Source organism: Daucus carota, chromosome 9 (genome assembly GCF_001625215.2).
Source record: "Daucus carota subsp. sativus chromosome 9, DH1 v3.0, whole genome shotgun sequence".
Lineage (NCBI taxonomy): Eukaryota > Viridiplantae > Streptophyta > Magnoliopsida > Apiales > Apiaceae > Daucus > Daucus carota.
In genome coordinates this window covers 5,085,981-5,108,161 of record NC_030389.2, presented here as the reverse complement: position 1 = coordinate 5,108,161, position 22,181 = coordinate 5,085,981, and the positions used below count along the sequence as shown (strand labels likewise).

Genomic DNA, 22,181 nt, shown 5'->3' with positions numbered 1-22,181 from the left:
AATAGAATACGTACTATTAAATGTTGTCCATTTCTTAATCTAATATGTGACTGTTCCTAATGCCACCAATCGCCTATATAAACATCCCAATCCTATGCTCCATATTCACAAACTAAAACACAACAATCTACACAGTTAAACATTCTTGTATACTTCTCTTGAGCAACACATATTTAGCATTAGCATTCTCTTAAGCAACACAAATATGGCCAACACTAACAATGTTTTTGCTACTCCTCTAGTGAAGGCAGCTAGCTTGCAAAGCCGCGCTTACGTTACGTTCTTGGCTGGTAATGGTGACTACTGGAAAGGTGTGGTTGGTTTGGCTAAGGGGCTCCGAAAGGTCAAGTCTGCCTATCCTCTTGTTGTGGCTGTTCTGCCTGATGTACCTGAGGATCACCGCCAGAAGCTGCTGTCCCAGGGCTGCATTATCCGCGACATTGAGCCTGTCTACCCTCCCGAAAACCAGACTCAGTTTGCCATGGCGTACTATGTCATCAACTATTCCAAACTCCGCATATGGGAGGTAATTAGTCAATACCCAAGTTGTAGAATTTATTTTTGTTGTAGTTTGTAATTTTGGTATCAGTTGGTTTAAACATGCTTTTGTGTTTTAAATGTGCAGTTTGTGGAGTATAGTAAGATGATATATTTGGATGGGGATATTCAAGTGTTCAGCAATATAGACCATCTGTTTGACATGCCTAAAGGATACTTCTATGCTGTGAAGGACTGTTTCTGTGAGAAGACATGGAGTGATAGTCCACAATACAAGATTGGGTATTGCCAGCAGTGCCCTAACAAAGTCCAGTGGCCTTCTAACTTAGGTCCCAAGCCCCCTCTCTATTTCAATGCCGGCATGTTTGTTTATGAGCCTAGTCTCTCGATTTACGATGATCTCCTCTCCTCTGTCAAGACCACCCCTCCCACTTCCTTTGCTGAGCAGGACTTTCTGAATATGTTCTTTAGGGATGTTTATAGGCCAATTCCATCGGACTATAACTTGGTTTTGGCCATGTTATGGCGCCATCCCGAGAACATAAAGATGACTAATGTGAAAGTTGTGCATTACTGTGCTGCTGGTTCTAAGCCCTGGAGGTACACTGGAGAAGAAGAGAACATGGACAGAAAGGACATCAAGAAGCTAGTCAAGATGTGGTGGGATATCTACGACGACAAGTCGTTGGATTACAAGCCAACCACTATCCGTGCTCTGGTGAACCCTGAAGCTGAAACCGACGATGGTGTTGCAGAGATCCTGGTGGCTCTATCTAAGGCCGGAATCGTGAATATGGTTTCGGCTCCAAGGGCTGCATAGCTTAACAGTGTGGTCATATATATATTATGTTTACTTTCTTTTTTCCTAAGGTATATCATGTTATTAAGCTTGTCTTTCTGGTTTTTTAAGGGAAGATGGATAGCTAACAAGTACTATAGCTGCTGATGCCAGCAGCCTATGAGTGTGTGCCTGTATGGATTACTGTGTGAAAGTTCTTGTAATGATAATCAATATATTACAATTATCCAAAGATTTGTACAAGAATACTTGGATCTAATCTTTCACTCTGTAATTTTCACAATTTATTTGTACTAGCAGAGTACAATTCATTTGTATCTAGTTCATAATGAAACAACCCTGATTACATGTATAACATATTATATTACACATAAAAGATTTCAAAATAAAAACAAGCTCTTAAGATATTATTTTTCCAAACCAACTTTCTTTAGCAAAATCATTTACAGAATGAATTTTCTCGATGAACAACTTTACTAACCTACACTGAATGCATCAATCTCAATCCTGGAAAAAAGTTGAGAAATTTTACCTCTGATAAGTACAGTAAACGTGAAATTTCGAAGAAAAAAACTCTATTATAAGTATAGTAAACGTGAATTTTCAAAAAAAAATCAAAAGAAGTATGGAGAAGACAAAAATATACTAAAATTTTAAAATATGATGATCAAGATTTAAACTTCCTTTAAAATTGTCCGACTAATAAAAATTACTCTACGTGTCAACATAGGTTTGAATGAAGTTTAAGAAGGGGAAAAAAAACCTTTTTCGGCTGTCTTAACATGCAAGGAATACATTTTGCATTTTATAAACTCGGTCCCTGATCAGGAAGTCTAAGACTAGTAAACTATCCGTCACACTCTAAACTTAGATGATGTAAGATTAGTAAACGATCAATCACACTCTAAATATAGATGATTTAAGACTAGTATATCACACTCTCAACTTAGATGATCTAAGATTAGTAAACGACCAGTCACACTCTCAATTTAGATGATTTAAGACTAGTTTACGATCACTCTCAATTCTAGATAATTTAAGGCTAGTATATCACACTCTAAATTTAAATGTTCTAAGATTAGTAAACGATCAGTCACTCTCAATTTATATGATTTAAGACTAGTATACGAAATTAGATGATCTAAAATCAAACTCTCAACTTAAATGATCTAAGACTAATAAACCATCAGTCACACACTCAATTTAGCTGATATAAGTCACACTCTCAACTTAGATGATTTAAGTCACACTCTCAACTTAGATGACCCTTAACTTGAACAATAAATTCACTAAAGCGTGTAGCATATATTTAGGGTCTGTTTGGGAGTGCTGTTAAAAATTGCTGTGCTGTCAGAAAAAGTGCTGGTAAAATAAGTGCTGTTGTAGAATTCAGATATCTGTTTGGTAATTTTTTGATATTTACTTATTTTGAGTTATAATATAAATAATAATAATATTTTTGGTGAGGTTTTATAATGAAATCTATAACAGCATTCTGCAAAAGCTGAAAAACAGCTTTTTCCAAAAGCATGGGAGGACCTGCTTTTTCTAACAGCAGCTTTTCAGCTAAAAGCTGCTGTTCGGAAAAGCTGCTTTTCGCTTTACCAAACAGTTTTTCACCTGTTTTTCAGCAAAAAGCTGCTGTTGCTGTCTGCAACAGCAACCCCAAACAGTACCTTAGTAAAGTATGTTGAGATTAAAAAAATCTCGTCAGGAAGAAACAAATAGATAAAAGGTTTACGTAAACAACTTATATTAATAATTAATTGTGACAATTTTTTAGTGCCGGAGAATCTAAGAGAAACATTTCGGGATCTAACTAGCAGAAATTTGAAAGTATGGTGCACACTTTATGGATCAAAGCTACCCAAGGTTCTCCTACATCACAATTCACAGATTGAGGATATTATATTCATTCATAGATAAACGACAGACTTTTCAAGTTGTGTGTTTTGGCTTGGCTTATATACAGGACAGTCTCACATGGGGTGTGGGTTTGTGGGTGTGTTAGCTTATAAACAGGACAGTCTCACATGGAGAAGTTGAATTTTGATCATCAATGCTAATCTTTTATTCACAATGACAGATTCAGACCAATACTAACTTTACATTAATTACATATAATCGCGGAGTATGGCCAAAACTTTCAACACTCTTCCTATAGTAACTGCAGATCATGGCCAAAACGTTCATCACTCTTCCTATAGTAATCGCAGAGCATGGCCAAAATTTTGGTTTTCAACACTTTTCTATGCCTCAATTAAAATAATTTAAATGTTATGGATGAACTTCATTTCATTACTAATAGGAACCTTGATACAACTAAAGTTTAAAGAAACTCATGGACTAAAAGGCCACACTTGTCCTAACCATGCCAAGGTCAAAACTTATACAGATAAGTACTATGAACAATAAGCTGAAAACCAAACAGATCATTCACGGAAGTTAGATGAACATAACACAAACTCGAAAGAAAATGGGTCACAAATTTTTCTGACAGCTTCCACTCAAGAAGATATGAAAGATCATGTCATCAACCCTGCAACAATGTGAGACAATTAAAATGTATCAGGAACCTTTAAAAGAAGATGACCCAAGAGTATAGACGATTAGTATTTCAACATACCTTGCTAGCAATATTATTGGAGAGCCAGTCCAGACCCTCATACAGCCCTTCTCCAGAAGTTGCACATGTGCTCTGGATATACCTAAGAAATGAACAGAAACTTAATTTGGGACCAGAGGCAGAACATGCACAAAAAGGCATGACAGTATATACACAGATCAAGAATGAGAGAGATACCAGTGGCGCTGCCTGAGGGAGTGAAGACCAAGCTTATCAGTTATCTCAGCAGCATTCATGGCATTCGGTAAATCTTGTTTGTTAGCAAATACAAGAAGTACGGCATCCCTCAGCTCATCCTTTAAAAAAATGTACAAGGTGATTACTAAAGATAAAACAGTATTAGGAATGTAAAAAACAACATTATCATTAAGCATTAACATTATCATTGAACATTATCCCTAAGTTTCGAATATTAAACATTAAGTAGTTTGCAAAAAAAAAATAAAAAACTGATGCGGCTCATCCATTCTCATACCAAGCATGGAACTCTTACAGAGAAAAAGGCTAAAGAAACTAATGTCCACTTGTATAGTTACCTCATTCAGCATCCTGTGTAGCTCATCCCTAGCCTCAACCACACGATCCCTATCATTGCTATCAACCACGAAGATGAGACCTTGGGTATTTTGAAAATAGTGTCTCCACAATGGCCGGATCTACACAAGCATTACACAGTGAACATTTAAACAAGAATTTTTTAATCATCCATCAGAGCAACAGTATAAAGCATTTAGTAATATGCACATTTGTAACTGGTGCATGTAGCAAAAGGAAACTTTACTAGCCAATTGAAACAAAACTGTTTCTGAGAAAAAAACTGTATACCTTGTCCTGACCACCAACATCCCAGACTGTAAAGCTGATGTTCTTGTATTCTACAGTCTCCACGTTGAACCCTGTGCAAAGACAGTATTGAGTTTAATTACTACTTAAATGATAGGAATCAATAGATTACAATTAAATTATCAGAATCAAACCACTGAAAATTTACAACTTTAACATTATTCACAAATATTCTGCGAGTTACATAAGAGAATATCTTCTGTTGCGAACTTTACTTTAATATATTCAAATACCATTTGCATGATAAAGGCTGGAATAGAACTCGCAACAGATAGATACATACTACATACAACAGTTATTCAGAATAGATTACAAATAGTAAGAAACATACCAATTGTAGGTATGGTAGTGACAATCTCTCCCAGTTTGAGCTTGTACAATATGGTGGTCTTACCAGCAGCATCGAGACCGACCATAAGAATACGCATCTCCTTCTTTGCAAACAATCGACTAAACAGCTTGGTGAAAGACAAACCCATTTTTCCTAATATCTGGTTAGGCCAGTAAGAAAAGTCAAGCCTCGTACTCAAGTTGAATAATCAAAAACAGGACAAAGGGGAGAGGCAAAACATTATTAATCCTGAGGCTGATAAAACCATATAAAGAAAATTTGGGTAGCTATTTCTTTAATCATTCTGTACAAAACAGATGCTCAACAAAGGACTGTTCACCAATTTCAAACTACATTGACCCAACTCTACATTTCATCTCGAGTACCCAAGTCAGAAAGTCGAAAATATACATTAATGCTCAATACTTCATCAAGGACCAAAAAAGGGGCGAACTCAAAATATTGTCGAGCTCGACACATGAGCAATGGACACTATCCATTGGGAAACATGCAATTCAAAACAATGGACACTATCCATCGGGAAACATACAATTCAAAACTTACAACCAAAGTTTATCGATAATTATTCCTCAAATCCTACACCTTCTACAAAAATAGCTGAATTTACACAAAAAATCTAAATTGCCCACCGAATTAATAACCCCTCTGATTCAAAATTCAAATTCCAATCCTCCCCAAATAATTCCCAACACAAAACATCAAAAAACAATATCAATCACAACAACATCCCGACAAGAACATACAAAACAACATCCCCACAATCCAACAATCAAACACAAGAACAACATGATCTCTAACAACGCAAAACATAAAACAAACAAAAGTACACCTAATCACGGACCTTCTGAACAAACCCCATCTAACCGATCTCCGAAACAGATTCTAATGTAAACGAGTGATTAGTACTCTGAAAACAAAACACATCTGAGACCATAAAAACAACCCTTTAAATTTTCATCATCATCATTACTGTTATTATTATAATTATTAAAATTGAAAACCCAGAAAAAAACAATTAATTTAACCTCAGAGTTGGAGAGAAATCGAGAAATAAAAACAAGGAATGGATCTGAAATGAGAAAAGCGATAAAAAAAGATGTGTGTGTAGGAGAGATACTTACAAGAAAATGTTGGAGGGAGGGAGAGAAATGGTTGGGAGAGAAATGAGAGTCCTTCGTTTTAATTTTGAGTCCTGTGGCTCTAACTCAAACTCACTCCCTCTCAGATCTTGTTTTTTTTCATTTTTCTTTTTCTAAAGTTATATATTTTAAATTATCAAAAAAAAAGTTATATATTTTAAGTATTATTCTTATGTATTTTTAATAAATCATTTTTATAACTCAAGATTTTCGGTGGATATATATTTTTTATGGTTGAAAATATCACAGTACATTGTAAAGTTGATCTTCATAAATGAAATTATATTTATGAAGAAAATTATAATATTAGACATGAGTAGTCATAAATATCACCAACTCAAGTTTGAAATATATAACTTTGCAAGATACATGTGAACATGATTATTCAATAATTTATATATATAAAGTGTATTATTTTTATTTAGCAAAAAAAAATGTATTCTTTTATTTTTAAAATTTATTTCTTTTGAAATTATTTATATATGTTAGTTTATTTATTTTGGTATCTAGTATATAAGATTTTGTGTTGAAATGAAACTTTCAAATATTATAATTTTGAAAGTCTGGCTGTGAGGCTAATCAATTGGAATATTCTGTATGAACATTATGGAATATTTTTTATATCAAAATTTTTATTCTTACTTGATTATCAAATATTTGATTCTTATGCTTGGTTAGTGTTTGGCCCAGCAAATTGGTTTGATGTGCATATGAATTATGAACCATCAAAATTTGATATCGAATTTAAATGTGAGCAAACTGATGCTTTTCTTTAGAACTCTAGTTTACAGGAATCCACAGGAAGAACACCAAGGAAAGTCTAAAGAGGCTCTTCGATAGTATTATACATTCCAAGTGTCTTAACTCTTAAATAACAGAACACAGAAGAACCAGACCTCAAATAATCTTGAAGAAAGTGAATGAAAGAAATAATTTTTTCTACAGTTCATTAGTAGCAGCATAAGCAAGGGGAGAGCAATCCAGCTCTCATTGTGAGAATACTGGAGACCTGGACTGTGACAGAGACCAGATGAGAGAAAGTACACAATCCTGCGCATTGCTAATTATCTATCTCGCGGAACATTGAGCACTACATGGTCAGCTACCTCTTTAGCATCAGGTCACTATAGAAGAGAAGATATAGTCTTAAATTTAGCACATACTATAGATTGCAAGAACTTCCAGGAATGAATGCGCAGAAGCATATGTCTCTTTTGGCGGTCTTTGTAGTATTGAGTACAAGCCAGATAAATGCGGATAATTATAGGAAAGTAAACTTGAAGAACACATTCATTCCTCAGTTTGTAATAAATTAAGGGAAGAGTGAGTTGAGTTGTTTATCTCTTTTGGATCTTGTTGAGGATATAAAAAAGGCTTAGGAGGCATTACCAAGTGTTCAATATCTCCTTCTAGCATTTCAATAACTTTGTTCATAGAAGGGCGCTCACTAGGTTTCATTTGTATGCACCACAATGCTACTATTATCATCTTCTTCACCAACTTCCTTTCTTCCTCGGAAGCATTTTCAATCTCAAACTCTTTTCCTTCACTGAATTGGTCGTATACCCAAGAGGGGAAGTGAATTTGGCTAACATGGTCCGCAAATGGAGTCAAATTTTTCTTCCGGCCAGCCATATCCATCAGCAACATTCCAAAACTATAAACATCTGCTTTGTAAGAAATTCCACCAATGTTTTTGTAAAACATTTCGGGAGCCATGTAACCCATTGTTCCTCTTGCAGCCGTGAGAGTGACAATGCTGTCATCTGTGGCGTAGGATTTTGCAAGCCCGAAATCAGATATGACTGGATTGAAATTCTTATCAAGGAGAATGTTGTGAGGTTTAATATCAAAATGCAATATTTGAATGTCACAACCGCGATGCAAGTAGTCAATTCCACTTGCTACCTTGTAGGATATTTCATACATCTTTTCCCAACTCAAGGGAACAATTTCTTCTTCCGTTCCTTCTGTACTGAAAATGTACTTCTCTAAGGATCCGTTGGGCATGAACTCATAAATCAGAGCACGTTTTGGACCTTCAAAGCAAAATCCTATAAGCTGTACAACATTAACATGATGGATCCTCCCACTAGTAGCTACTTCATTAATAAATTCTTTCGCAGTAGCATTAGACTTTCCCAGTATCTTTACTGCTACAAACAAACCGCTACGGAGCTTTCCTTTATATACAGTACCGAAGCCTCCTTCACCCAGTTTATCTCTAAAATTATTGGTAATAGTTCTAAGATCTGAGAACGCATACCTTATAGGCATCAAGTTGTTCTGAGCTTGAAGAAAATTCTTGATGGTATCATACATTGATAAGTGCCTTCTCCTAGCTTGATAAGCCAATACAGCAAGCAAAAGTGGCATCCCTAGAGTAAATCTTGCAGCAAAAATTATTCCTGCATATTTACCTGATTTTTCGAAACACAGGAAAGTACAGTATATCACATATCTTACACAGTGACTTCTGGTAGGAAGTATATTTGCTAAGACACCAGATTGCAGGTAATTCCTACTACTTGAAAAGGAAAAAAGATATAAAAGAGATGTATCTTACCAATGGCCTCTTGAAAGTTTTTGTCTGTCAGTGAAGAGAAAAAGAGGAACATAATCAATAAAAACATTGATATTTTCATTTTTATTGAATAAAGCATAAACTGAAGTACTCACTCTTCATATACTCAACAATTACAGGCCATTTTTCACGCATGCCTACACGGTTCATACAAATAGTTGTTAGTAAGTAGTTCCTCTTGTAATTATACAAAATATCATATCTTGGCATGTCTGAGTAGATCATAGAAATAACTTGACAAGACCACGAGAAAAAGAAAACTGAAACGCCTCCTAAATTGTCACTTTGCTATAATAAAATGATTAATAGAATCAAGCTTCTTTACTTACACCTATCTGAAAGATCATAGAATTGGCACGACCCATAGAATGAGCAAGACCAAAAATGATGATCTGGGTGAACGGCATCGCAATTGTGATTGCCGTCATCACACTTTGCACAATAGAAGTAACTCCATCTGAAATGAAATCCATAAACCATGGCATCATGAATTTCAGAAAATTTAGAGGAGGCGGTGATTCTAAAAGGCGACTGACGTGAAACCCAAACCACATTGCTGATCCTGCAATTTTCCTCTATTTTTGATATTGGTACATATCCAAGCACTACATAAGCATAAGAATAAACATAAGACTTTCCCAATACTGCAGCAGAGAAGGAAGAAAACGTCGAAGTAATATTGATGTATTGCCTAGATATTACAGGAGAAGGACATTCTATCATTGTAATCGGCTTATTCATACTTTCCAAATCTGTGTCATAGGTTGAAACCAAATCTTCCTCTGTAATAGCATGAAGTGGACGAGAAAAATAGTTATTTTTTGTAAGGCCTTGATCAACAACCCTGATGTAAAGTTTATCATAATTGATAGTCTCAACATAATACATATACTTCCCTGGAAACAAATATATGATGGTACGATTATTAACGCAAGACAGTTCTTGGATGAAGAATGAAGAATCGCACTTCTGCTTGTCACCTTTAAGTGTAAAAGGACAGCTTATGTTTCTTATGTTACCGCAAGAAGAAGGAGATGAAGCATTGCAGCATGATGAGCTTAAAAAAGATAATACTGTGAAGACTATTATGAATACTGAAGACAGCATCGAGGTTTCTGAAGTCAGAGAAGGAGAGCTCTTGATGACTGTATTCTTCATTATCAGCTGAGTCTCAAGTTAGGTACAGAGCAAAATAGAATGTTGCACAACTCCCATCTTTTTTTTATTCACATTAGTGGGTAGTAGGTAATCGCATCTCGAGGAAAATTGCAAAAGATTGTAATAAAAAATGATTGAAACAATAAGGTCAAGAAAGTTAAAGTGCATGCCAAAAATTGCTAGATTTATAAGCCCAACTTTATCTTTAACAAAATAAATATCAATATTTGGGACTGGCTGATCTATCCATGGGTTTCCAAGTATTTGTTCATCTTTTCTGGCCAATACTACTATTTGCAATCAGTGGAGTCTTAGCAGAAAAAGCAGAAGTTGCAGGTGAGAAGTGCAAGACCAGTCGCTGCTCCCATCATGGCCCTGAAATTCGGTTTCCATTTCAGCTTAGAGACAGGCAGCCTGAGCACTGTGGCCTCCCTGGATTTCGAGTTTCATGTCACAAAGGAAAAACTCTTTTGGAGCTACAATGCACTGCAAACACCACCCTCCCTGGAATCCAGCTCTCCCTTTCTAAAGAATTAGTTATAATGTTCATCGACTACACATCTCAAACCATATTTCTATCCGAGTCACTGTCTCAAAACGCCAATCTCACACTTGTTTCCACGCCAACTTCATCTCATAGGGCAATATCTCCTCCTCCCTTTGATCTAAGTCCTCGGCTCATCCCTTGTACATTTGCCAGTTGTTCCTCCAGAGCCGAAGGTCATCAATTGCACCTTACTTCGCTTAGTGGACAAGCTTTCCCAGTCTACTATTTCACCGAGATGGTCACTAGACCCGATTACACAACCTCCTGTACCAAGTTGTTTAATTCTTATCTCCCAACATTTCTTCTGGACGATCAATCATCTTTCCTCACTTGGTCAACTCCAAATTGCGAGAAATGTGAAGCCAAAGGGGAGTACTGTAAGCTGATGAAGAATAGTACTGGTAGTAACATTCAAACAGTTGATTACAGTACTACATGTTTATCTAAAAGTATGTTATCACAACTCAACTTAAATTTACTCGCGATCATAATATTCCTACCTACCTTTACATAGTGAGGATTTGATCAATGTATATAATTTACGTTTCTTTAAATACTTTACAGGGAGGCGACGGAGTTCAGTTCAGCCAATTGCAGTTATAATTCCAGGTGCTACTTTTATTGTGCTTGTGCTTGTGGTGTTACTGTATTATTTTGTCAGATCATATAGACAAAAGAAATATGATCAACTGAAGATTGAAATGTTTCTGACGGATTACAAAGCCATGAAACCGACGAGATACTCCTATGCTGATATCAAGAAAATCACTAGCAATTTTAGTAATAAATTAGGACAAGGAGGTTTTGGATCAGTCTACAAAGGTCAAATCACGAGTGACATTATTGTAGCAGTTAAGGTCCTCAATACTGATCCAAAAGCTAATGGGAATGATTTTATCAATGAAGTAGGAACTATAGGGCGAATCTATCATATTAATGTGGTTCGTTTGGTGGGGTATTGTGCTGATGGCTGCAATCGAGCTCTTGTCTATGAGTTCCAACCTAATAATTCTCTAGAAAAGTTCAAATACTCTGCTCAAAATCACAACAATTTCCTGGGGTGGGAGAAGATGCAAGAAATTGCTCTAGGCATAGCTAATGGAATTGAATATCTTCACCAGGGGTGTGCTCAGCAGATCTTGCATTTTGATATCAAACCCCATAACATTCTGTTAGACCATAATTTTAACCCCAAGATTTCTGATTTTGGCTTGGCCAAATTGTGTTCCAGGGACCAGAGCATTGTTTCTATGACTATGGCTAGGGGGACCATCGGCTATATTGCACCTGAAGTATTTTCTAGGAACTTTGGGAAGGTTTCATCCAAATCAGATGTTTACAGTTTCGGTATGTTATTGCTTGAAATGGTAGGAGCAAGGAACAATAACGCAGTGGAAAACACAACGGACACCTACTTTCCAGAGTGGATTTATCATCATCTGGAGGAAGGGGGAGAAGTGGCAATTCAAATAGAGAACGAAGAAGATTCAAATATAGCAAAAAAGCTAACAATTGTGGGACTATGGTGCATAGGGTGGCATCCCGCGGACAGACCTTCAATGAAACATGTTATCCATATGTTAGAAAGTCCAGAATGTCCGACAATGCCACCTAATCCTTTCGGAACACCGAGCATAAGGTCATTTGGAACTGATCTAGAAGTCATTTCTGAATCTAATGACCAAAAACTATAGACAGAGGATTTACATTCATGTTTAACATGTCAAGCTAATTATTTATAATATTTTTGTACGCATTTCATGTTCATGTAGAGTTTAATTTGATGTCTGTTACAGCATGGAGCTCTTAAATCGTTTGTATTGAAGCTGTTTTGACGGTCAAGGCCTGATAAGAAGAGTTTCTGGCAAAACATGCAAGTGGCTAACCAAATTTGAAAGTAAATTAAGAACTATTCACAACAATAACAACAACAAAAGTTAGGTATCTAAAAATTAATAATAACTTACTCGCAAATTTGAATGCGCGCAAGACTCGTCTGAAATTTTGAAAATCCGCCCTGGCTCAAAAATCATACTTCCCCCGTCCCGCCCCGCCCCCCCCCCCCCACACACACCACAATTTCTTTGGGACGGGGCTCGGCACGGATTCTAATACTCTTGTGAAATGTAGTTTAATAAATTATTTTGAACTATTCAGTAAAAAAATAATGTTGTAGAAATCAATTTGATGTTAAAGATTGTTGTAAGGTACAAAGAGTGTGGGTAGAAAAACAATATTCTAGAAATTAGATAATTGTTTGATAATTTTTTTTATTTGTATATTTTGAGTTATAATATAAAACTTTAATATTTTCAGTGAGGTTTGATTATGAAATTTTTTGACGATTTTCTGTAAAATTGAAAATGAGTTTTTTCTAAAAATAAGAACCTATTTTGTCTGAAGCAGTTTTTTAACTAAAAACTCTTGTTAAAAGCTGTGTTGCAACAGCAATGGCAAACGGTGTCTTAGCTAAGCCCTTAATTGAAAATTAATACATATTATAAATAAAAAAATATAAAGATTATATTAAAAAAACTAGCTCTAATGATATATTTTTCTTATCTGTAAATATAACGAACCTTCTAATCGTTACATTATTTGTCGAATATCTGCAGACCTATAAAAAATCTATAAGAAGATTCTACATTATTTATTAGTATATTTAAATGATATATCGTATTCATAACAATATAAAATATTAATAAAATACTATTTTTAAAATATACTCAACCAATATGAATAATAGCATTGAGATATAATATATTACAAGTTCAAATAAATTTTATACGTCAAGTGGTCAAGAGCTTATAATCTATCGTCCCATGTCTGTGAAAAAACTAACTCGTCATGTTAAAAGGTACATCATGGGTCATGTTTAAGAGAGAACCGTTAGAGGGAGAACCACAGAACCTTTACCTTATTAGGTAGGGTTCTACAGCAGAATTTAAGTATTAGTTAGGGTTCTGCAGCAGAACTTCACGTACAAAAAAATGTCAATATCTATGTATTATATTTTAAAATTATCTTTGAACACACACAACAATTGAAAAACATGAAAAAAGAACATGTATTTAGATTTAGATTCTAAAAATCTATTTAAAATTTAGGGTTCTGCAGCAAAACCTTAATCATTTTATGGTTTTATTTTAAGAACTGGTTCTATCCTCGATCAATATTAACTTTGATAGTTACCGCCAACAATAAATTAAAATGTTCAAATATTAATAAGTAAGAACAGTATAATTTGTTAAAATATGTTCAAATGAAAGAGGTAGGTAAAATATCAATCCATTGACAATGTATCCAAAATTTCAAATTTCTAAATTGAATTTTATAATAATAGAGTTACGAGTTGGTAATCCATTTATTTTTTCTCTTTAATTAGGCAGGTATGTTAACTTACGATGGTTAAATTATGATGGAAACGAAAACCCATTTTATTTTTATTTACTTTTTGTCTTTAATCATGTAGATATGTTAATTTACGACGGCATAATTACGACGGAACTGAAAACCATTTTATTTTCATTTATTTTTTGTCTTTAATTAGGTAGGTATGTTAAATTAAGACGGGTTTTTTCGCGGGGAGAAATTTATTATATTTTATTAGGTCGCGCCTGAATTCTAGCGAATCATACGATGGAAGGTTGGTACGTCGTAAGTATTGACGAGAACATACGACGAATGGTGGTGTTCCGTCGTAGGTTTGGCGCTCCGCCTTTTCTGTCGTAAAATTGACGAGAATTGGTGTAGTTTATGTCTTATTCTAAAAATAAATTGCAAGTTGAAAGTCGCTTTCCCCAAAACACAGTTTCTGTGTTTCCGCAGAAAAGAATATACGAGACAAATGCAAAGTATACGTAAGAAACACAATGTAACAAAAGCAAACATTAACATGAGTTTGGTCCTCCATCTCTTCACAATTCAGGAACATGCATGCATAAATCTCTCTCCATACTTTTCTTAACTTCCATCTCTCTCTCTCTCTCTCTCCGTTCATACAATGTGAATGTTGTTTACACAACTTGGAGCTAGCTACCCATGCATTGATTTAGCATTCATACAAAACAAAACAAAATCAAATTTTCCGGATTTCTTATTTTTCACATTTTACAAATTCTATGTCGCCATTTTCGAGCTTGGCGATGTCGAATTCTTCTACATGCTTGATCTTGAAATCATTAGCAAGCGAAATCATCTCCTCCTTCTTTCCCCAAAGAACCGTATAGAGGCCCGTAACTATCAGTCCTGACCCTGCAACACTGAATTTGCGAAACGCAATTCAATTTAATTATGTTAAGTTACCAGCTCTTCTAAATCGAGTCTACAAGAGAAGATATATGTCTATATATAGCATGAAGGACTTACGTGCCAACATATAATTTTTCTTCAAGCAAAGCCCAGCTGAGAATAGCGACAATAACCAACAAGAAGGGGCTAAAGACAGAGACGTAGAGAGGTCCTTTTCTTTTTATGCACCACGACATTAAGCAATATGATAATGCATTGCACACAACTCCCTGAAAAAAACAAAACCATAATAACAAATTAGTAAATGACGTCAAATTCATACTTGATATGAGTTGATTATGAAAATATCGAGACTAATCGATTACAAAGATATACTCCTCGGTTGCATGGGATTGTTAATATTCCGTAGAGCTGGTTCGACACGTATTTTAAACCTCTCATATATTATAAGTTTATAAATTCTCGTAATTTTTTTCTTCTGAACAGAAATTTATTATCCAAACTTTAGTTGAAAAATAGAAAATTTCAAAAATAAATTATGAAATTAAATTTTAGGCACCTCTTCAAATACGTGCCAAACAGTGTAAAAAAAACTGTCTACAAATAGAAGGGACGGAGGGAGTAATTTATACCGCGTAGATACTTGAGAGAGCTCTGATCGGAGGGTTCAATGACCATGAAGAAATATGGTGATCCGACACTAGACCGATGATTACACACTGGAAACTGGCCATGAGGCACATCAAAGCGGAGCTTGAGTACGGAGCTGGATACGTACTGCTCATCTTGGCCTGATCATGACCAAAGCCGATAATTAGATAAAATCGCTTGATTAATTTTCTTAAATGAAATTGCAGTAGAGAATTACTTGGAGGATGAACCAGACAGCCCAACAGACGGGACTAGCTATGAGGAGAAAAGGGCCTAACATGAAGTTGTGATGGTTGGTTTGGTTTGTGGAATTTCGAGAATTTCGTATGATATAATTCCAGTGAATTTTGGATTCCCCTATGGGGACTTGGGAGCCATGGTAGAATGACAGCAACATTGCACCTCCGACGCATACTATTGTTCCCACTACTTTGGCTTGCCCTGATCTGCTCTTGATTGCCACACTCTCTAGTCTACATAAGATAAAAAAAATTGATGAATAAAGAATGAGAGATCAAAATTAAAGCATGTGCAAAATATAATTAGACGTTTTAAAGAACACTCACTGCGTCCCAACCATTTCGTTACCCCGTCTCAATATGATAGTCTTTTTTTGATTTGACTCCATCAAATTAGCCAAATTTAATTTGAACAGTATTACACATATTATATACTTAAGAAGATCTTAAAAAATTATATCATTGAAGTATATTTGATCAACATTTAAATGTGGTTTTCACTTTCTAAAACTTATAAAAGAATAATTTTTTATTATTATCAAAAATTAGTCAATTTGACTATTGCAATATATAGATGAAACTATTATTTTGAGATGTAAAGAGTAATATTTAAAATCAACTACTTTCACTGTTTTCCTCGGTCATATTCACCTTATATGATCGATATCAACCAGTGCTATCATTTTACCTACCATTTTTATCTCTTTCTAAATATTTTATATATTTTTATTAATTTCTGTGCGCAACTCATTTATAAAAAAAATGGAAGAAATATAAGAAATGTGACCAGAAATAAAGTAATTACCGGCAAGGAACAGCCATGAGGAAAGTAACAGCAGGAAGTAAGTTTGTCAATGCGCAAGCTATCGTCGGAGTGGAATGACTTAAGCCCACGAAGTACGTAAGCTGATTTAGTGTCAAACTGCACCAATATATATAAAAACTCGATTATTACCTTCAGAATGTACCTGTATTTCTCTTAATGGAACTGCTATAATTTTACACTGTGCCTTAACAAGAAGTAAAGCACTATAATCTGGACGCTACTTAAATTAAACTTAAGTTGGTGATGGTACCCGAAAATAGATGATAAGAAAATCTGCAAGAAAATGGGCAGTGTCATCCGAGGCCTTGTTTTCCTGCGTTTAGATGGATAAAACGTGATCAATACTTGATTAGACTTAGTTACGTTTCATCTAACTATACTAACTCTAATAAACATAAAATTAATCATGCATCTTGCTTAATTACATAGTGACTAATTACATGCTACTCCGTCCACCCCATTTTGTTTGAGGTTGTTTGACTAGCTAGCCCGGTTGTTAATAAATGAATGTTAGAACTCATTTTCAACTACATAAAAAGAGTTGGTGGATATCAAATGAGTGCAGTTTATGAATGTGTGATTGTAATAATCTTAAAAAATACTATAAATAGAAGGTTCATTCTTTTCGGGACATCTAGAAAAAGAAAATGATTCAAATAAAATGGGACGGAAGGAGCATGTGCTAACGAAATGAGCTTCTTTAATTAGTGTTAAGTTCAAAACATGTTAAGCCCGAAATTCTAATCATCTGTTTTTAGCAAACTAACTAACTTGCTTGTTATGGTGGATAGCTAGGGTTACGTATAGCTCATCTCTGATGTAAGAAATTTATAGTGGCATAAAGGATTGCATGTCATGAACAAACTCAAACTAGATATGCAAACGCACACGCATACTACACATTCTGTGCATGCATGTCCAAACAAAACAAACACTATACCTCTCCAAGAAGTAAGCAAACGGGACCAAAACCACAGCAGCAAAGATCTGCCGGTACGCGACGTGGATGAGAGGGTTCATCCCCGAATTCATGGCTAGTTTCGACAAAATGTTCATACCCGCGTACCCGGCTTGCAGCAGAACCATCACCAAGAATGGCAATGAATCCCCCATTGCATAAACAAACAAGGCTATTTACGACGGATTTATGCTGTGTTTGGAGAAGGTACGAGAGGTAAGAGGGGCTGATTTAGGTACTCTTACTGATCTCTCTGTGCAGAGAGATGGAGAGAGATGTGGGAGAGAATGAGAGAAGTGAAAGAAGCTGGGGAGGAGATTTATAGGTGCAGTTTGAGTTGCTATCGTAGTTGAGCAACAGAATGATCAAAGAGTAAAGCAAACAATTATTATAAAATATAGAAAAGAATAAACGACTTCCATATTTCTTGTAACAATGAGTATTCATATGCATGAATCAATACAAAAAAACAAAACAAGAAAAGCTTCTTTTTCTGTTGAGGAATTGTTCAAGTCTCAAGTGTTTTGCTTGTTTTGGCTCTTTCCCATATTATTTGTAACAACCATATTTGCACCTCTGAATTCTCGAGGATGCAAGGGTCCTCACATTTATTTCCGAAAATATTATTAAAAAAAAATAGTACTTAGTATATTTAAATGTATATCGTTCAATTTTGCAGGTAATAATTGCAATTGTTTGTGCAGACTATTATAGAGTATCTCTACACTACACATAACTTGCAATCTTAATCTGGCAGCTGCATGTAAATTCAAGGGTATAAATGAGCTGAGCCGAGCCGAAATCTAGAGTGCTTGTGTATTGTTTGTTAAAAAAAATTAACGAATTCGAACTCGAGCTTGGTTCGAGCCAAAAATATTGTTTTATGATCGACTCATTAAGGAATAACTATGCTCACGAACGGCTCGCAAACCGCTCACAAACATGTCTCACGAGCTTTTGCTCACAAGCCGCTCATTAACTTATGCTCACGAACATGTCTCACGAATTTATGCTCACCAACCGCTCATTAATTTTGTTCACGAGCTTGTTTAATAAACTTTGCTAACGAGCTAGCTTATGCTCGTGAATTTGTTTACGAGCTTGTTTGTTATTTAATTTAATTAAAATAAATAAATTAACATTCTAACAATATTTTAATTTATTCTCTAAGGAATCATAAATATATAATAAATCATCCATTAATAAAATTCCCACATCATTAATCCAAAATAAACAAAAAAGAGAACTTGTATCCTCTTATAAATAAACAAAAAAACAAAATTCGACATAAATAAATTAAAATATTGATCACGAGTCAAGTTCACGAGCCATGTTCACGGGCCGAGTTCACGAATCATGTTCACGAGCTAGTTTACGAACTACTCTCACGAGTCAAGTTCACGAACTCATAATTCGAACTTGTTCGCGAACTATCGATTCGAACTCGATTGTGCTCAAGTTCAGCTCGTTTATAAAACGAACCTTAAAATTGTGTTCAAGATCGACTCGTTCATGAATCGAACCAAGCTTTTTTCGAACTGAACACCGAGCGTTATCGAGCGTATCAACTCATTTACAGCCCTACATGTAATCACACATATGTACTGTTAAAAATTAAGTGAGTGTAAGATTGCTATGATGAGATTTAACAATAAATTGGGGATCCGAGTGAATGAAGCAATTCATCTAAATTAATATTGTGATTTTTGACACATGATATATAGAATGAAGGGAGGAAGGAAGGAGACTTGTTAATTACGTGTAAACATATTTATTTTTTTTGAAATCATATGTAGACATATTTTATTTTCGTTTCATTCCTTCCAGAATCAATCATCCAATCAAACACAATATTAATGTCTCGATGTCTTATCGAAATTCTTTCTATTTCTTTTGATTTCAGTCAAAAAAAAAAATCAGAAATAGAATAGAAATAAAAACGTTACACCTTAGGCTTAATGTTACTCGATTCAGTGTATTTGATATCTTTTCTATATTAAATTAAAATATTCAGATACTTTTCGTGAACATATTTTTAAATCATCAGATCGACACTTGTCCCTTAATTACTGAAGAAGATAAGTTTCCTCTGAGCTGAACTGGAGTTTGTTAATTAAAAAAATATTTTGATCATTATGACGAAATTAATAGTATGGGATCTTACGTAAATTAATCTTGTTATGTGATTGTGAAGAAGTCCAGGACTTCTGGACCTGCCAATTTGGAGTTTAAATCTCAACGAAAGGATTAATATTAAAACTGATTTAAGTATGTTTTAGTTTCGCAAAAAATAATAACGAAGTAATTTTTTCATAGCACAAAAAATTTAGCAAAATGTTTTTTTTTATAAAAATTTGTAAAATTTTCTATATTCTTGAAGCAGCGAGGCATGTTTTAGTTTCGCAAAGAATAGTAACAAGTAATTTTTTCATTGCACAAAAAAATTAGCAAAACGTCTATTTTTTTTGAAAAACGTCTATTTTAAAATTTTGTAAAATTCTCTATATTCTTGAAGGCAAGTTTGCATCCAGTCCACCACTTTGACAAATGTTCACTAAAAAAAAGCGGTTTTTTTTCTACCGCCAAAATCTGGTCGAAAATAGGAAAATGTATCAGCCATGCATCTGATAACCACTTGAAGTTCCAGAGACAAAATTCCACACTTCAAGCTTCGACATTCAGGGGAGTTTTCGTTTATTCTTTTAATTAATATTATATAATTGTATTAATACATTTATTTATTTAATATGAATCTAAATATTTATATAATAAATTATTATAAACTAGAATATGAAAATAGTCTTAATATAAAATATAATAATATAGAGTTAAGTTCTATGGAGTACATAAAAACATTGGAGTATTGGAGTACAAATCATAATTTTTTAGTTTGATCCTATATAATATCTTTGATTATCCAAATTTTGATATAATCTATCATTTATAAGTTGTCCTGCACATAATTGTCAATTAATCATTGATATCTTTCAACTTTAACAAGTATTAACATTATTGTTCTGCTTATTAGTTATATTGCATAATATAGAGTCCTATGATTTATAAAAGTAATTATTCTACCATTTGATCACGATGTTTATGTTGCAGAACATAATGTGCAGGTTGTCAAATATTTACAAATATTATTGGACAAAAAAAATTGAAATCTAGATGACTAGATTACATTTTATCAAACTTTGTACTCCAATACTCCAATTTTTTTTGTACTCCATAGAACTTAACTCTAATAATATATATTCATATATTATGAACATCTTGTTTATCTTAAGGTCACTCGCCTGAATATTATCTATCTACGTTGTTGATCAGTTTATAATTATTCTTAGTGCATTGCATAGAGTTTTGTTTTTTAGATATTTCCGAGAGATGTAATTTTCAGAGTAAATATTAGAATGTTATTTTCCCGATTATTTTTCTATGTGATTATGTTATTTAAAGTTGAGTATTATATTTTGATATCTACTATTTGTGAGATTGTTTGATTACATTGGTTGATTGCAGATTTGAAAATTATACTATTTATTCTTGTTTCATCATATTGTGATAACAAAAATGTCACTTATGTAATTCAATTTTAATTAAAGTTAAAGCTTCACCAGTTGCAACCACTACTACAACCTTCACCAATCCACAACGTACCAATGAAGGAGCAAGAAACTAGTTAATGAGGTATTTTTAAATCATCACTTAGTCAACTAGCAACGGTGTTTAACACATCATTAGGCATACAACATCCGAAATTTCGCAAAAGAGGAAAGTACAAACCTAGCTTGAAGAAACTTGAAATTGCAACGAATGCAAGGGGGGCAAACATTTCAAGAAGCCTTAGTTGAGAACTAATTTTATTTTTATCTGTTAAATGTGAATTAGGTATTCCTTGATTCAGGCACTGTAATTTTTTATTAGATTTTCTTTGTACATGAAAATCTAATATTATTAGCTTCGATGTAGTTTCAATACAAGGAATTATTTATTTTGTAATTAACTTTCATCTATTGAGCTAATTAAATTATTTAACTATTTCATAGTTTTCAATCTTTGCTTAATTTTCATATCGTGCTTCATTTATAGCATAACTTACATGTATCGGTCACTTTAGTCATAATTATGATCAATTGCTTTGTTACTTGCAAGGCCTCCAACTTATATTAGGGGCATGCATTAATACAACCATCCCATTTTTCATGCATCACCTATACAACCTCTACTACAGATGGATTCACCAAGAACTTCACACACACTCACTCAACAAACAAAAAAAATACAAAACACACTCACACATGGCAAACAATGGCCTCATGGACGAATCTAATTTCCAGTTACTACAAGATTAATGTCAAGGGAGTTTTCAACAGCGCTAAGATGAAGGCTTCAGTGGAGTGTGTTATCAAGAACAGTTACGGAGCTTTGGAAGGAGGTTGGTAGGGGTTTGATAGGCTCGGTTGTCCTTACCACTATAGAGCTCTGGGAATTTTTATGGCTTGAAGGAGGCATGGGAGAAGGAGAAAACTCGTGCAGTTCTCGAGTGTGAGTCCGCAGAAGCTCTACACCACATTATAAATCATGACGCCGACTATAATATGACTGATTTAGTTAGTCTTATAAGAAACCTCTTGATTGAAAATTGGAAAGATCTTCAAATCCAACACATCTCTCTTACTACAAATGGTGCTATTTCTGCACTGGCAAACC

At 34.3% G+C, this 22,181-nt stretch overlaps 5 protein-coding genes across 7 annotated transcripts; 2 read left to right on the top strand and 3 right to left on the bottom strand.

The window, feature by feature from the left end:
* Nucleotides 1-105: 105 nt before the first annotated feature.
* On the top strand, nt 106-1,556 carry LOC108200895 (galactinol synthase 2). The gene is made up of 2 exons (XM_017369162.2): nt 106-526; nt 626-1,556. The coding sequence occupies exons 1-2, from the start codon at nt 206-208 to the stop codon at nt 1,316-1,318; spliced, it is 1,014 nt and encodes a 337-aa protein (XP_017224651.1). The 5' UTR covers nt 106-205; the 3' UTR covers nt 1,319-1,556.
* A 2,018-nt stretch (nt 1,557-3,574) lies between these two features.
* LOC108200337 (ADP-ribosylation factor) lies at nt 3,575-6,357 on the bottom strand. Of its 3 annotated transcripts, XM_064085040.1 has the most exons (8): nt 6,144-6,201; nt 5,960-6,042; nt 5,098-5,257; nt 4,749-4,819; nt 4,460-4,579; nt 4,101-4,219; nt 3,924-4,005; nt 3,575-3,836 (listed from the first exon to the last, which is right to left on the bottom strand). In XM_064085040.1, exons 2-8 carry the CDS (start codon nt 5,975-5,977, stop codon nt 3,831-3,833), a joined length of 576 nt encoding a protein of 191 aa, XP_063941110.1. In that variant the 5' UTR covers nt 5,978-6,042; nt 6,144-6,201; the 3' UTR covers nt 3,575-3,830. The 3 variants fall into 3 exon arrangements, with proteins under 3 accessions (XP_063941110.1, XP_017223938.1, XP_017223939.1); XM_017368449.2 differs by lacking the exons at nt 5,960-6,042; nt 6,144-6,201 and adding an exon at nt 6,240-6,357; XM_017368450.2 differs by lacking the exon at nt 5,960-6,042 and having other exon boundaries at nt 6,144-6,259.
* Nucleotides 6,358-7,096: 739 nt separating this feature from the next.
* Nucleotides 7,097-10,041, bottom strand: LOC108200738 (LEAF RUST 10 DISEASE-RESISTANCE LOCUS RECEPTOR-LIKE PROTEIN KINASE-like 2.3). Its single transcript, XM_017368987.2, has 4 exons — nt 9,171-10,041; nt 8,937-8,978; nt 8,824-8,847; nt 7,097-8,677 (listed from the first exon to the last, which is right to left on the bottom strand). Exons 1-4 carry the CDS (start codon nt 9,997-9,999, stop codon nt 7,548-7,550), a joined length of 2,025 nt encoding a protein of 674 aa, XP_017224476.1. The 5' UTR covers nt 10,000-10,041; the 3' UTR covers nt 7,097-7,547.
* A 167-nt stretch (nt 10,042-10,208) lies between these two features.
* LOC108200739 (rust resistance kinase Lr10) lies at nt 10,209-12,287 on the top strand. Its single transcript, XM_017368988.2, has 2 exons — nt 10,209-10,995; nt 11,111-12,287. The coding sequence occupies exons 1-2, from the start codon at nt 10,248-10,250 to the stop codon at nt 12,238-12,240; spliced, it is 1,878 nt and encodes a 625-aa protein (XP_017224477.1). The 5' UTR covers nt 10,209-10,247; the 3' UTR covers nt 12,241-12,287.
* A 2,134-nt stretch (nt 12,288-14,421) lies between these two features.
* Nucleotides 14,422-17,760, bottom strand: LOC108202290 (WAT1-related protein At1g09380). Its single transcript, XM_017370677.2, has 7 exons — nt 17,454-17,760; nt 16,764-16,826; nt 16,493-16,609; nt 15,666-15,921; nt 15,430-15,588; nt 14,915-15,066; nt 14,422-14,808 (listed from the first exon to the last, which is right to left on the bottom strand). The coding sequence occupies exons 1-7, from the start codon at nt 17,624-17,626 to the stop codon at nt 14,643-14,645; spliced, it is 1,086 nt and encodes a 361-aa protein (XP_017226166.1). The 5' UTR covers nt 17,627-17,760; the 3' UTR covers nt 14,422-14,642.
* Between the last annotated feature and the right edge of the window lie 4,421 nt (nt 17,761-22,181).

Excerpts from the sequence above, each read along its gene's own strand:
- LOC108200895 (XM_017369162.2), top strand. The coding sequence starts at position 206 with ATGGCCAACACTAACAATGTTTTTGCTACTCCTCTAGTGAAGGCAGCT. Across the intron at positions 527-625 it reads CCAAACTCCGCATATGGGAG|TTTGTGGAGTATAGTAAGAT; the intron begins GTAATTAGTCAA and ends TTAAATGTGCAG.
- LOC108200337 (XM_064085040.1), bottom strand. Across the intron at positions 4,820-5,097 it reads CACTACCATACCTACAATTG|GGTTCAACGTGGAGACTGTA; the intron begins GTATGTTTCTTA and ends GTCTTTGCACAG. Across the intron at positions 4,006-4,100 it reads TCCCTCAGGCAGCGCCACTG|GTATATCCAGAGCACATGTG; the intron begins GTATCTCTCTCA and ends TTCATTTCTTAG.
- LOC108200738 (XM_017368987.2), bottom strand. The coding sequence starts at position 9,999 with ATGAAGAATACAGTCATCAAGAGCTCTCCTTCTCTGACTTCAGAAACC. Across the intron at positions 8,848-8,936 it reads AATTGTTGAGTATATGAAGA|ACAAAAACTTTCAAGAGGCC; the intron begins GTGAGTACTTCA and ends CTTCACTGACAG. Across the intron at positions 8,678-8,823 it reads AAACTTTCAAGAGGCCATTG|GTAAATATGCAGGAATAATT; the intron begins GTAAGATACATC and ends TCGAAAAATCAG.
- LOC108200739 (XM_017368988.2), top strand. The coding sequence starts at position 10,248 with ATGGGTTTCCAAGTATTTGTTCATCTTTTCTGGCCAATACTACTATTT. Across the intron at positions 10,996-11,110 it reads TACTACATGTTTATCTAAAA|GGAGGCGACGGAGTTCAGTT; the intron begins GTATGTTATCAC and ends AATACTTTACAG.
- LOC108202290 (XM_017370677.2), bottom strand. The coding sequence starts at position 17,626 with ATGGGGGATTCATTGCCATTCTTGGTGATGGTTCTGCTGCAAGCCGGG. Across the intron at positions 16,827-17,453 it reads TTTGCTTACTTCTTGGAGAG|GAAAACAAGGCCTCGGATGA; the intron begins GTATAGTGTTTG and ends ATCTAAACGCAG. Across the intron at positions 16,610-16,763 it reads TTCTTATCATCTATTTTCGG|TTTGACACTAAATCAGCTTA; the intron begins GTACCATCACCA and ends ATATTGGTGCAG.